We start from the raw sequence: 15,469 nt of genomic DNA on the forward strand, positions 1-15,469 counted from the left end.
TCTATTAGTAACCACACCTTCAGAGGAGAGTCAAGTACCATATCTGTGTGGAGTGTGGTTCAATCAAAAAACACTCCAAAATTCTAAGTTCTGGAAACCGTGGAAGTCAAATGTCTCTCTCACTCCCTTCCTCCCCCACTCTCTATTTTTCTCTAGTGCGATTGCTAAGTCCTATTGCTATAATAGATTTTACTCTGTATCCCTTACACTTTCCCTTAAATTCCACAAGGTGGCAGCATAGGATTGGTAACTTATAGAGTTTGGGGAGCAGGCAGCCTTAATAACTCAGAGAACATTTTAATATAACTTAATTGAAAAACAATTCCTTCACATGGTGACGGCTGCAAGGATGGTACTCGCCAAATGCTGGAAAGAAAAAGGGATGCCGACGGTGGAAGAATGGATTTTGAAATTGACCGAATTAGCACAGCTGGCGAAATTAACTGCTTGGATTAGAGATAACGGGCTAGACTGCTATATAAGAACCTGGAAACCGTTTGTGGACTTTCTACGTGCTAAATATAATAACAGATGGTTAACAGGGGGATTTTGTTCTGATCCAGTTCCCCAAACACCACAAACCCTCTGTAGTTAAATCAAAGATTCCTTTATGAGGAGAGCCAGCAGCCCCAGCAAAAAGTTTCTCTCAATGCAGGCTAACAAGTCCATCTGGCAGGGAGATGAATAGGTGTCTGCCACATGTATTCATCTCCGCCCCCTGCCTTTTATCCCCAGAGCTAGGGGTGGGGCTTCGCTAGCAGTGGTGGCTCTTCCTTCCCAATGACCGGCCCATAGATTTCCACTGTTCTCCTCTCCTCTGCCTTCTGCGCATCCACTGGACCCAGCTGTTCCTCCTCTTCCTCATCAACCACCTCTAGACCTGGGGACTGTTGACTCTTCATCTGAGGGCTGACGGATGGCCCAGGCTCCGCCTCTGTCTCTGTCTCTCTCTCTCTCTCTGTGTGTGTCTGTCTCTGTCTCTGTCTCTGTCTCTGTCTCTCTCTCTCTCTCTCTCTCTGTCTCTGTCTCTCTCTCTCTCTCTCTGTCTGTCTCTGTCTCTCTCTCTCTCTCTCTCTGTCTCTCTCTCTCTCTCTGACAGCTTCATTCCCTCTTCTCCCTCGGAGCTCTCAGATTGCCTTATGCTGACCCTGACTCGCACGCCTCCTCTTCCTCCTCCTCTGATTCGGCTGTTGGAGGGGCCGGCGGCCAACAGGCCACAACAGACTTGAAGATGAGTGTCATGTTCAGGGGAACAAAAGCATGCTTCTCAGGTGAGCTCCATATTTGGATGATGTAAATTAAGTTACATGGCATTGTCTTTCCTCTTTCCCCTTGCAGGTCAACGGGATTGATCTTCGTGGTGCTACACATGAACAAGCGGCTGCAGCCCTCAAAGGAGCAGGCCAGGTGGTGACCATTATAGCACAATACCAGCCTGAAGGTAGGCTAAGACCCACTTGCCGAAATACAAGTCTTTGGGGGAGGGGAAGGGCACGGAAAGGTCATCTGTCAAACGCCGAACCTGTTTGTTTCAACGTGATCTCTGCTTTCCTCCTTCATATTGTCTGTTGGCTTTGAAAGCTTTTCCGGGAAGGCATTAAGTTATTAATGCTAGGTGAGGAATTACTGTTTGTCTGTCAGTGATCGTGTTTCATAAGGATTCAGTCAACCAATAGCCCAGAGGTATCAAACTCGATTTCCTTGAGGGCCGCATCAGGGTTGTGTTTGACCTCGGGGGGGTCGGGGGAGGGCTGACCAGGGTGGGGAGGGCCAGCTCAATGTCACTCGTGTTGGAGGCGCCTGTGGTGGCCCGAGCACTCTGCCTGTCATGCCTGTGTCATGCCATATTACCTGTGTGCCTTGAGGATCCAGTCCTGCCACAATCATACCATGGGAAGTTGGGAGGGGAGGATTGCATGAGTGAAGTAGAGATAGCCATGACAAACTTCTCTAAGAGAAGTTCAAGGCCATGGGGTCCGGCAGCTGTGCAAAGAAGAAATTGGAAGATGTCTTTTTTGTATTATTATTAAGTTTTTATTGTTAAAGAATTATAGTACAATTCCACCTTTCCAGTTTCATGGTGTTAATATACACATACATATACACATACATAATATTTGCTTATTGTTTACATGGTATAGCCTCGTTATCTTAATTTAAAAGGTACTGCCCATAGGATTTCTTACTTATATTATCCTTAATACCTATTATTACATTTTATTTACATAAACTTGCATCCTTACTCCATTTTATTTCCTACTACCGGTAGTACAACTCCTTTCAATATACTCATTTAGTTAATCGTCAAATTGAAGTGAAGACGGAGAGAGCTAAAGCTCAATTTTCTTTTCTCTAACCACTCATGCCACATATCCCACACGCTATAGTAGTCAGTTTCCTCTCTATCATTAATTTCTAACGTCAGCTTGTTCATTTCGGCACATTCCATTATTTTTCTAATTACGTGCTCTTTGGATGGCAACTTTTTCTCTTACCAATGTTGAGCATAGGAGATTCTTGCTGCTGTTATTATATGTGTGATAAGATACTTCTTCTTTCTTGCAAATTCTGTCTTCAAGATTCCCAGGAGAAATATTTTTGGTTCTAATTCAATGGTATCTCCTATTATTTCCGACACCCATTTACAAATCATCCTCCAGAATTCTTTGGCTTGTGGACAGGTCCACCAACAGTGATAATAGGTGCCTTGCTGGTGGCCACACTTCCAACAGTTTGGACTCATGTTTGGGTAAATTTTGGCAATCCTGGCTGGTGCTAAGTGCCACCTATAAACCATCTTATATTGATTTTGGAAGATGTCTTCTGTTCGGGAAAGAACTGATTGGAGCTGTGTGGACATGTGGGAGATGTGGGCAAGGTCTTGAACTTTCTTGTGGGTGAGGAAAACCCGGAAGCTTTCAGATTTGGGTTTTCACGGATGTGCCAATATGACATCCCTAATAAAAATTAGCTTTGAGGAACCTCAAGCCTCAGAGTTTGATTTTGTTGGGGGTGTTACTCTGACACTGCCAGTGAAAACAGGCTCACAAGCCCTATTTTTGGCTCCAATGGCCTCCTGCAGTGCTCTGCCAGTGAAAACGCCTGTGCTCCGTTTTCGCTGGCAGAGGCAACGCAGGCCGGTCCTTCGCTGTTTTCAGGGTGGACCCCATGGGCCAGATCTAAGCACCCCACAGGGCAGATTTGGCCCACATGACTTGAGTTTGACACCTCTGGAATAGCCGAACCAAATTATCGGACAGAGTTATTTTGAGAATTATTTCGTCTTTTCCTTTCCTTTTCTGTCGGGTCACTATTCTTTTTTTCTTACCACACTTTCCAGCAATCGGGAATCAAACCCGGGGAAAATACAATAAGGCAGGTAGCCTTCGACTTACGACACACAACTGTTTTTCTTTTAAACATTTTGCTTCTCATCCAAGAAGCTGAACTGAAGAAGCTTCTTGGATGAGAAGCAAAACGTTTTCAAAAACAAGAAAAGAAAAGGGGGGGGGGGAAAAAACACCCCAAGAAAGTCCAATTGCTTTTTGGAAGAAGTACTTTTGGGTAGCTATTATCAAGGCAACAAAATCAGCACCACGGACAGCAGCTCTTCTGGTTTCTTCTTGGCATTGCTGATGGTGTGGTGTAGTCACTCAGCTGGAGTTGATGCTAATTTAAAACTCTGCACACCTGGTCCGCTATAATTTGCATTCAGTGTCTGGGGGTTCAGGTGAAGCTTCGAAGCACCTACGAAGATTAGATTCCTAGGTTTTTCAACGTGGGCCATGAAGACTTTTGGCTGCTTCTGCAAGTAGCGATGGAACGTCCTACTTGCCACCTCGAAGGGTTCATTTTCCAATCATTTGCATTCGCTTGCCTTTATTTATTTATTTATTTTTAAATTTGATTTATATGCCGCCCTTCTCCGGAGACTGGGTCCTCAATTTACCTACCTTAGAAAGGATGGAAGGCTGAGTCAACCTTGAGCCTGGCGAGATTCGATCTTACTTTAATTGCAGACAGCTGGTGTTAAATTACAGTGCTTCTGTCTGTTGAGCTATCCATTTTCTTTGTTTGGACATGAGGGGAAAAGGGGAGACTGGAGGCAGAGGGTCACTGACCAAGAATCAAAATCATGTGAAGGGTTAATACCAGGGGTGGGTTCTACTTACCTGTTCTACCAGTTCGCAACGGGAGTGCGGCGCTTCTGCAGATGCGCAGATCACCCGTGATGACGTCGTGGCAGGTGAGCGGAGCCTCCCGCCAGTTTTACTACCGGTTCTATAGAACCGGACAGAACCGGGAGCAACCCAGTTAATACCACTTTATCAGGGGTGGGTTCTGCTTACCTTTACTACTGGTTTGCAACGGGATCACACATGTGTGATTGCTTTGCTCGCGTGCGCGCCTTGCTTCTGCGCATGCGCAGATCGCCGATGATGACATCTGGGGCAGTGGGCGGGGCCTCCCGCTGGTTTTACTACCGGTTCTTGTGAACTGGTCCAAACTGGGGCAACCCACCACTGTGCCTTATAATGCCTTGGTAAGATCACACTTGGAACACTGTGTCCAGTTTTGATCGCCGCAATATAAAAAAGATGTTGAGACTTTGGGAAAAAGCGCAGAGAAGAGCAACAAAGATACTTAGGGGGCTGGAGATGAAAACATATGATGAATAATTGTAGGAACTGGGATGGCTAGTCTAGCGAAAAGAAGGACCAGAGACATGATAGCAGCCTTCCAATATTTGAAAGGCTGCCACAAAGAAGGGGGGTGGGGTTTCAACCTAATCTCCAAAGCACCTGAAGGCAAGACAAGAATCAATGGATGGAGACTAAGCAAGGAGAGAAGCAACTTAGAACTAAGGTGCAATTTCCTGACAGAACAGTTAATCAGTGGAACGACTTGCCACCAGAAGTTATGGGTGCTCCAACACTGGAAGTTTTTAAGAAGAGATTGGACAGCCACTTGTCTGGAATGATATAGGGTAGTGATGGTTAACCTTTTTGGTGCCGAGTGCCCAAAGTGCAAATGTGCGTGTGAATCCACACCTGTGTGCCTGACCCCCCTGTGCATACATGGCAGAGACCCGAAGAGACCGGCGGGAGGCATGCGCGTGCACATGTGCAATGGAGCTGGGCTGGGCTGATGGCTGGCGTGCCCACAGAGTGAGCTCTACGTGTTACCTGTGGCCCGTGTGCAATAGGTTCGCCGTCACAGATATAGGGTCTCCTATTTGAGCAGGAGGTTGGTCTAGAAGATCTCTAAGGTCCCTTCCAGCTTTGTTTTTCTTATTCTATTCTGTAACAGTAGAATTCTCTTCTTTGTACTTGGTTTCTTATTTAGTACAGTATTCTAGTTTCCCAGACTATTGTAACTCGCTGTTGTCTTTAGTTATTATCTGTCTCTTTGTATGCTGATGGCAGTAAGACATGTATGTTTACATCTGTTCCCTCTAGCAATATCAAGATTGTCTTTCTTTTGTGTACAGAAGATTAAAAACTCAAGGGGGAGGGGAGGGGGTCAATCCATCTAGCAAACTTTCAGTTGAAAATGTTGGCGTGCATGGCTTTATTAGTGTCCCAAGGAATAAATCACAAAAGGGATTCAAACCTCTGAATAACTTTGACTCGTGTGAAGTAGTAAATCATCAAGTGCAAACAAGCAAGGGAAATTATTTAGGACACCGAGCGGTTGAACCTGCTGATGTGTCACATCATCTTAAAAGCACGGATCGTGGTAGGCACTATTTTATTTCAGGAGGGGATTAGGTTTCAGAGAGCCGGTGTCGCTGTCCATGATTTATATTTTGGGTATCTTAAGTTTTAGTTAGCAAAGTACTGTAATTACAGTTTTAAATTTAAACAGCCACCTTTAGTCAAAGCCACCTGTGAGTGATGTATTATTCCAGATCTAAAGCAAACAAAATAAAGGACATTGTGTGACACGGGAAACATACATCACAGCTAAAACAAGCCATGATCATGACCTAACCCAGAGTTTTTATTTATTTATTTATTTATTTATTTATTTATTTATTTATTTATTTATTTATTTATTGGTTCGATTTATATGCCGCCCTTCTCCGGAGAACACTGTCTCATCCTGCAGGCAAAATCGGCATTCTACAAATATATTTAAAAGATAGAGACAGACATGGATTTTCTTTCAAAAGAGAGTATTTCTCCCGTTTTGTTATTGTTGTTGATGATGATGATAAAGTTATTTATCTATTTATTTATTGGTTTGATTTATATGCCGCCCTTCTCCGAAGACTCAGGGCGGCTTACAATGCGTTAAGCAATAGCCTTCATACTTTTGTATATACCTGCTTAGTAGGGCTTTCGCCCCCCCCCCCAAAGCGGTGTTCTATTTTATACAAAGTCAGCTTATTGCTCCCACAATCCGGGTCCTCATTTTACCTACCTCGAAAGGATGGAAGGCTGAGTCAACCTTGAGCCTGGTGAGATTTGAACTCGCAGTAATTGCAGGCAGCTGGTGCTACTTAACAGCACTTTAGTCTGCTGCGCCACCAAGGCTCTTGGTTTTGAGGAAAAGCCAAGCTTTAAACAAATATCTAAGGGATTGTGTCAGGTTTCAAGAACCAAGCGTGACATGGAGTTCCTTAAGATTACTTTCTTTACCTATAGACAGAATCTTGCCAGATTTAAGCAACTATTTGCCTAACTTCAGATATACTCTGAGAACAGCTAGGAAGAAGACAGAAAATAGAACAGCAGAGTTGGAAGGGATCTTGGAGGTCTTCTAGTCCAACAGCAGAAGACCCTATACCATTTCTGATGAGTGGCTGTCCAATCTCTTCTTGAAAACCTCTGGTAAGGAAGCACCCACAACTTCGTGAGGCAAGCTATTCCACTGATTTAATTGTTCTCATTCATTTCTCCTTAATTCTAGGTTGGTTCTCTCTCTAACCCATCTGTTATTTCTTGTTCTTGCCCTCGGGGGCTTGGTACAGAAGACATTACATTAATTCTTCCTAGCAGGAGAATTGTGGCAAGTTACTGACTACAAACTTGAAGTCACGGCCGCCATTTTGTCTGTTTTGATCAGGGGTGGGCTTCAAAAATGTCAGCAACGGGTTCTCTGCCCAGTTGCTTGGTGGGCGTGGCCATGGCGGGTGTGGCCTATTCGGCCTCCTGCACCACAGCGGGGGGCCGTTTTCGCCTTCCCCAGGCTCCAGGGGCTTTCCTCAAGCCTCTGGGAGGGTGAAAAACTGCCTCCCCCGGGCTCTGGAGGCCTTCCAGAGGCTGGAAATGGGCCTGTTTTCGGACTTCCGGGAGGCCCGTTTTTTTTTATTATTTATTTATTTATTTATTTATTTATTTATTTATTTATTTATTTATTTATTTATGAAATGGGCCTGTTTTCAGACTTCCGGGAGGCCCATATTTATTTATTTATTTATTTATTTAATTTATGAATGAATGAATGAATGAATGAATGAATGAATGAATGAATGAATGAAATGGGCCTGTTTTCAGACTTCCGGGAGGCCTTATTTATTTATTTATTTATTTATTTATTTATTTATTTATTTATTTATGAAATGGGCCTGTTTTCAGACTTCCGGGAGGCCCGTTTTTTTATTTGTTTGTTTGGTTTTTTTGTTTATTTGTTTATTTGTTTATTTGTTTATTTATTTATTTATTTATTTATTTATTTATTTATTTATATTTCTATGCTGCCCACTCTCCGAGGACTCTGGGTGGCTTACACCAAAGACAGTATACTAAATAGCATATTGCCCCCTAACAATCTGGGTCCTCATTTTACGCACCTCGGAAGGATGGAAGGCTGAGGCAACCTTGAGCCGGTGAGATTTGATCCGCTGATCCGCTGAACTAGCAGTCAGCTGAAGTAGCTGCAGTACTGCACTCTAACTACTGCGCCACGGGCCCTGCACTTACCTTGCATCCAAAACGGGCCACGTGGAGATTCCTGGGAGGGGTGGGTGGGGTGGGCAGGGTCAGCCGGGGGGGGGGGATTTGGAGGTTCTCCGAACTGGCCATAACATTAGCTATGGGTTTTCTCAAACCCGGGCGAACCTGTAGCAGCTGGTTTTGATGATGTTTAGTTTAATGAAAAGAAGGACTAGGGGAGACATGATAGCAGTGTTCCGATATCTCAGGGGCTGCCACAAAGAAAGAGGGAGTCAAGCTCTTCTCCAAAGCATCTGAGGGCAGGACAAGAAGCAATGAGTGGAAACTAATCAAGGAGAGAAGCAACCTAGAACTAAGGAGAAATTTCCTGACAGTGAGAACAATTAATCAGTTGAATGACTTGCCTCCAGAAGTTGTGGATGCTCCAACACTGGAAGTTTTTAAGAAGCTGTTGGATGAACCATTTGTCTGATGCTTCTCCAATGCCTCTGGTTCCAAAAATTATCACAGCTTCCATTTGTGATCTCCCTACAGATGCTCCCGAGAGCCAGTTTGGCGTAGTGGTTAAGGCACCAGGCTGGAAAATGGGAAACTAGTCCCATCATAGGCACAAAGCCAGTCTCTTTCTCTCAACCCTAAGAAGGAGACAGTGGCAAACTACATCTGAAAAAATCTTGCCAAGAAAACTGCAGGGACTTGCCGGACAGTTTCCGAAAATCAGACACAATTTGAGGGGAAGAAAAATAGAAGGTGCTCCTGGTTACAAAAAAAAAAATCATCATCCATTGTCATATGTGCTTCTTGTATAAAAAGAAAAGAAGCTGACTTTTATTCCCTTCAAAGTTCTCCCTCGGTGACTAAATCCCGAACTACAGTCCTTACGTGAAGCTGTCATATCTCATTGCTGAAGGAAAGGAGTTATATTTGATGTAATACCAAATTATTCAACTCCCTACCAGGACCAAAAAAAAAAAGGGGGGGGGGAGGGAAGAATTAAATGGGCTTCTGGCTATGGCTCAAAAAACTTGTTCAGAGAATTATTTAAAGTTTTATGGGTCAGAACTCGAGAATAAACATGTCCTAGATCCATCAGTATAAATCCTGATCTTTCCATTCCGGTGAGCGCCCATGTAATGCCTCCCATCAGCTCTGCGTTGCAATTTGATCCAAAGCATTCGATTGCAAAGGATGGAGTGACAATGACATCCACTTGCTCTGATAAATTGTTCCAGATGGATGACTGTACAGATGTTATAAATAAACATTATTTATATAGAGAGATATATACTGTATGTTCAGGAAATGAAGTCTTAGCAAAGGTCATAGAAAGAGTGGGAGGAAACGGACTTTTCTTCTTGAGCAGTCAACATTAATATATCAAAATTCTCCTGGGCATTTTTCAGGTGATATTTCTCAAAGAATAAATGAAAGAAATGAATAAAAGGAGCAGGAGGGGAGGGTCCTGCTTTTCCCCATGAACTGAGAGTTTTACAGGGAAGGAAGGAAGGAAGGAAGGAAGGAAGGAAGGAAGGAAGGAAGGAAGGAAGGAAGGAAGGAAGGAAGGAAGGAGTATTAAGGGAAGGAGGGAGGGAAGAAGGAAAGAAGATGAGAGGGAGGGAGGAGAAGGGAGAAAGGGAAGGGAGGGAATGAGGGAGGGAGGAAGATGAGAGGAAAGGGAGGGAGGGAGGGAGGGAGGGAGGAAAGAGGGAGAAGGGAGAAAGGAAGGGGGGGGAGGGAGGGAGGGAGAGAGGGGAAGGGTGAAAGGAAAAGGAAGGGAGGGAGGAAGGAAGGAGGGATGAAGGGAGGGAGAGAGGAGAAGGGTGAAAGGAAAAGGGAAGGAGGGAGGGAGGAAAGGAAGGAGGAGAGGAAGGAAGGAAGATGGAAGTAGTAAGGGAAGAAGGGAGGGAGGGAGGAAAGAAGATGAGAAGGAGGGAAGAGAAGGGAGGAAGGAAGGGGAGGGAATGAGGGAGGGAGGAAGATGAGAGGAAAGGGTGGGAGGGAAGAAGGAGAGATAAGGGAGAAAGGAAGGGGGAGGGAGGAGGGACAGAGGGAGGGAGAGAGGGGAAGGGTGAAAGGAAAAGGAAGGGAGGGAGGAAGGAAGGAGGGATGAAGGGAGGAAGAGAGGAGAAGGGTGAAAAGAAAAGGGAGCGAGGGAGGGAGGAAAGGAAGGAGGAAAGGAAGGAAGGAAGGTGGAAGTAGTAAGGGAAGAAGGGAGGGAGGAAGGAAAGAAGATGAGAAGGAGGGAAGAGAAGGGAGGAAGGAAGGGAAGGGAATGAGGGAGGGAGGAAGATGAGAGGAAAGGGAGAGAGGGAAGAAGGAGAGACAAGGGAGAAAGGAAGGGGGAGGGAGGAGGGACAGAGATAGGGAGAGAGGGGGAGGGTGAAAGGAAAAGGGAGGGAGGGAGGAAAGGAAGGAAGGAAGGAAGGAAGGAAGGAAGGAAGGAAGGAAGGAAGGAAGGAAGGAAATCTACTCCACAAAGGACTTGGACCATTATGGCTTCAGAGACCTGAAGTTCAAGATCAGAAGTAGGACTTTGAACCAAGAAGGTGGAACTGCGCGTCAGCTGCCTCCTTCCTCTTGATAGCATGGAAGGAACACGCCAGTGGAGGAACAGAATTGAGTTCAATTTAGCTGATCTAAATGAACACCATGGAACATAACAAAAGTTAATTACTCTGCCTGAGACTGTAAAAATTCAAACATCACCAGCGTAGTGAAGATGGAATGACTGCATAAAACCATTAGATGAATGTGTAGTACCTTTTGGGGGACAACCCAAGATGCTGGAACGCTACTGCTTCATATTTCTGACAATACAAAAAAAAAAAAAAGGAATATTACAACATAGGGATTTTCTCACTAAAATTAGGGCAGTGGATTCTGTGCGTCATTTGCCTCTTAGACACATTTTAACCTGCATACAGATCATCTTCAACTTACAACCACAATTGAGCCCCAAACGTTTTGGGTTGCTAAGTGAAACCTTTTGTTAAGTGAATTCTGGCACATTTTACTACCTTTCTTGCCCCAAGTTGTTAAGTGAATCACTTAAGTGTTAAGTGAATGACATAGTTCTTAAGCAACCCTGGCTTCCCCATTGATTTTGCTGGTCAGAAGGTCGCAAAAGGGCAGTGGTGAGTTCCTCCTGGTTCGGCCCGGTTCGGTCGAGCCGGTAGCGATAACGATATGACGTCACCGAACCGGTTCTCTTTGTCCGGGAGCTGGGCCCTCCCGCCCCACCCGCATTATTCTTATCTTTTATTTGGCCCCACCCCCAATCTATTGCTGCCTCCCGAGTCCCAGCTGATCGGCTAGAAGGAAAAAAACTGTTTAAACTCTTGCCGCTGGGCTTCAAAGGGCTGCCCTACAGCTGACCAGTGTTAAAAGGCAGTGTGGTGGTAGACCAGTGTGGTGGTAGGCCAGTGTGGCAGTGTGGTGGTAGACCAGTGTGGTGGTAGGCCAGTACGCTCTCATAGAGAGGGACTCCTCCGGGTGCCGTCAGCCAAACAGTGTCGACTGGCGGCCCCTAGGGGGAGAGCCTTCTCTGTGGGGGCACCTATCATCTGGAATGAGCTCCCCCCGGAGATACGGAGGATCCCGGATCTGCGCACCTTCCGCCGCGCTGTGAAGACCTTCCTATTCCATCAGGCGGGCTTGGCCTAATCTCTTCCCTTTTTAAATATGTAAATTTTAATCTGTTTTTAAATTATTGGGGTGTTTTAATCTGTCTGGGCCAAAATGATTTAATTTGATTTTATTTGGTTTTTAAATTTTTTGTATCTATGTATTTTATTGTTTGGCTGTTCACCGCCCTGAGTCCTTTGGGAGTAGGGCGGTATACAAATCAACTAAACTAAACTAAACTAACTAAACAGTGCACTCCAAAAACAAATGGGTAGACCGGAACGCTCCAAGAATAAATGGGTAGACCGGTACAGCTCTGCAAGCAGTTAAAAGCCTGGTAGACCAGTACCTCTGCTAAATCCTAAAGACTTGTCACATGACCATCAAACCACGCCCACAAAATAAGCCACGCCCACAGAACCGATAGTAAAATAAATTTTAGAACCCACCCCTGCAAAAGGGGATCATGTGAGAGTGTCCGGGGGGGGGGTGGACACTGGAACCGTCGTAAATATGAGTCAGTCGGCAGGCATCCGAAGCTTGATCACCTGGCCCCGGGGAGGTTGCAACGGTCGTAAGTGTGAAAAACGGTCGTAAGTGACTTTTTTTTCAGTGCCGTTGTAACTTTGAACAGAATAAAAATAAATTGTGGTACGTCAAACCTCTAGCGTGCTGCCTCCGTTCGATCGCTTTAAATGAAAAAAAAAAGAGAGAGAGGAAGATTAATTTGACATAAAGGGCAGTTAATATTTTATGTTGCCTCCATATTGTTCTGCCGCTCAGTGTATTATTTTCAGATTGTCAGAAATTCATAGGGAGCCTTAAATTGGCTCCTTCCTGTTTATGAGTCTAACTCACAAGGTGATTGGCTGAGGGTGTACCAGCTGTTCACCAACAAGGTATAATATCTAAGAAACAATAAATCAAATCCGAGCGAGATGGACAGAGTTTTGATTTACTGTTTTTGTCTCCCAAACGGAGAGCGCAATTAAGCTCCATGAGTTCCCAAGGCAACGTCCCAGAATTTTGAAAAGAATACCTAATTCTAGCAGAATTGAGACAACAAAGATGCTAGAAGAAGCAAAGCAAAAAATAGGCCACAACAGACAATTGGAGAGATTTAAAAAAAAAAAAAGTTAAATTACAAGATTTGGGCTTGGCTAGTCTAGAAAAAAGAAGGACTAGAGGGGACATGATAGCTGTATTTGAGAGGCTACCATAAAGATTTATTTATTAGTTCGATTTATATGCCGCCCTTCTCCGGAGACTCAGGGAGGCTTACAATGCATTAAGCAATAGCCTTCATACTTTTGTATATACCTGCTTAGTAGGGCTTTTTGGCCCCCACTAAGCAGTGTTCTATTTTATACAAAATCAGCTTATTGCCCCCACAAACCGTGTCGTCATTTTACCTACCTCGAAAGGATGGAAGGCTGAGTCAACCTTGAGCCTGGTGAGAATTGAACTCGCAGTAATTGCAGGCAGCTGGCAGCTAAGTGCTACTTTAACAGCAGTTTAGTCTGCTGCGCAACCAAGGCTCTTTTTAACAGATTAACAGAGTTGGAAGGGACCTTATAGGTCATCTAGTCCAACCCACCCACTCAAGCAGGAGACCCTACACCATTTCTGACAAATGGCAGTCCAATCTTTTCTTGAAAGTCTCAAGTGATGAAGCTCCCACAATTTCCAAAGGCAACTTCTGTTCCATGGGTTGATTGCTCTCACTGTCAGAAAGTTCCTCCTTATTTCCAGGTTGAATCTCTCCGTGGTCAGTTTCCATCCATTATTCCTTGTCTGGCTTTCAGGTGCTTTGGAAAACAGATTGACCCCCCTCCTCTCCGTGGCAGCCCCTCAAATATTGGAAGACTGCTATCATGTCTCCCCTGGTCCTATTTCTTCACTAGACTAGCCATGTCCGGTTCCTGTAACACTTATTTTCCAAAGCACCGGAAGGCAGGACAAGAAACAATGGATGGAAACTAATCAAGGAGAGAAGCAACCTGGAACTAAGGAGAAACTTCCTAACAGTGAGGACAATTAACCAGTGGAACAGCTTGCCACCAGAAGTTGTGGGTGTTTCATCACTGGAGGTTTTTAAGAAAAAACTGGACACCCACCTATCTGAAATGGTATAGGGTCTCCTGTTTGAGCAGGGGGTTGGACTAGAAGATCTCCAAGGTCCCTCAAAAAAGCTCAACCGAGCCTCAATTCTTAATCATGTTCAGAATTGCTTTCTAATTGCTTTTCAGCTATTAACCCTCAAATCAACAAATTTAACAACATTCAGGTGAATCTCCTTCAATCTTTGGAGAAAGAAGTTTTAACTGGAAGATTAAGGACTTTTCTTTTTTAAAAAAAAAACTGGTAGGGAAAGGAAAAGGGTCATAGAATTTTGATTTCAAAAAGTTATAAACAGATTAAAGGATGCAGAGGGGTTTGAAAAAAAAAGATTCAGATTAATTATTGGAAATTTTCCAATTGGAAAACGTGGTTGTTTAGGGGAAAAACGGATAAGATGGAATTTTGAAGGTTGGACACTAGAGGGAACCAGAGAGACATAAAGAATATAATTAAAGGAGTCCAACATTTAAATTTGACTTACTAATACAGAAAGGAGCAAAATTCTTTAACTTTGGATGAATTTAAGAATATCTATGAACAATGGACTCGGAAGTTAATGTTATGATTTGTTTAGTGACCATTTGAAGTTACAATGGCAATGAAAAAAGTGCTGTATGACTGGTCCTCACATTTATGACCGTTGCAGCATTCCCCATAGTCACAGGATCAAAATTCGGATGCTTGGCAACTGGTATGTATTTATGACAGTTTGCAGAATGCCGGCGGGGGAATTGAACTCCACACATCTTCAAGTTGCCAAGACTGAGAAACATTGACTTAGCTGGCTGCTGTGGGAAAGAAATTTTGGGATTGAGAAAAGCTTTGGTTTAATCCAATGAGCTGTTTTTATGCTCTTAAGTGCTTTCCTTCCCTCAATGAAGTATGAGGAAGGAAGGAAGGAAGGAAGGAAGGAAGGAAGGAAGGAAGGAAGGAAGGAAGGAAGGAAGGGAGGGAGGGAGGGAGGGAGGGAGGGAGGAAGCAAGCAAGGAAGGAAGGAAGGAAGGAAGGAAGGAAGGAAGGAAGGAAGAAGGAAAGAAGGAAGGGAGGGAGGTGGAGGGAAGAAGGGAGGGAGGAAGGAAGGAGGGAAGGGAGAAGGGGGAAATGAAAGTGGAGGGAGAAAGGGAAGGAGGGAGGGAGGAAGCAAGGAAGGAAGGGGAAGGGAGGATGGGCGGAAGGGAGAAGAAAGAAAGGAAAGTGGAGGGAGAGAGGAAAGGAAGGAAGGAAGGGAGAAGGGAGAAAAGAAGGTGGAGGGAGAGAGGGAAGGTGGAGGGAGAGAGGAAGCAAGGAAGAAAGGAGAAGGGAAAAAAGGGAGAGGGAGGAAGGAAGGAAGGAAAGGAAGGAGGGAAGGGAGAAGGGAGAAAAGGAAGGTGAAGGGAGAAAGGGAAGATGGAGGGAGAGAGGAAGCAAGGAAGGAAGGAGAAGAGAAAAAAGGAGGGGGAGGGAGGAAGGAAGGGAGATGGAGGGAGGGAGGGAGGAAGGAAGGAAAGGAAGGAGGGAAGGGAGAAGGGAAAAAGAAAAGTGGAGGGAGGAAGGGAAGGAGGGAGGGAGGGAGGAGAAGGGAGGAAGGAAGGAGGGAAGAAGGAAGGGGGAGGGAAGGAGGAAAGGAAGGAAGGAAGAAAGGGAAGGTGGAGGGAGGGAGGAAGAAGGAAGGAGAAGGGAAAAAAGGGGAGGGAGGGAGGAAAGGAAGGAAGGAAAGAAGGAAGGAAGGAAGGAAGGAAGGAAGGAAGGAAGGAAGGAAGGAAGGAAGGAAGGAGAGAGAATCTTTGGCTACTAACTACAAATCCCCGGTAGATTGCAGGAGATCGATTAGAGCAAATTGGGTG

The 15,469-nt window shown here is 44.8% G+C and overlaps 1 protein-coding gene across 2 annotated transcripts in view; it reads left to right on the plus strand.

Moving 5' to 3' along the window:
- DLG2 (discs large MAGUK scaffold protein 2) overlaps nucleotides 1–15,469 on the plus strand; it is a 1,162,532-nt gene that overhangs the window by 973,063 nt on the left and 174,000 nt on the right. For both annotated transcript variants that reach the window (XM_070942955.1, XM_070942956.1), the window contains one exon: nucleotides 1,339–1,441. In XM_070942955.1, the coding sequence (XP_070799056.1) occupies nucleotides 1,339–1,441 (103 nt within the window). The remainder of the gene's footprint in view (nucleotides 1–1,338; nucleotides 1,442–15,469) is intronic.

This window comes from Pituophis catenifer, unplaced genomic scaffold (genome assembly GCF_029215685.1).
Source record: "Pituophis catenifer annectens isolate HBS135680 unplaced genomic scaffold, rPitCat1.0.hap2 SCAF_4, whole genome shotgun sequence".
In the NCBI taxonomy this organism is placed as follows: Eukaryota; Metazoa; Chordata; class Lepidosauria; order Squamata; family Colubridae; genus Pituophis; species Pituophis catenifer.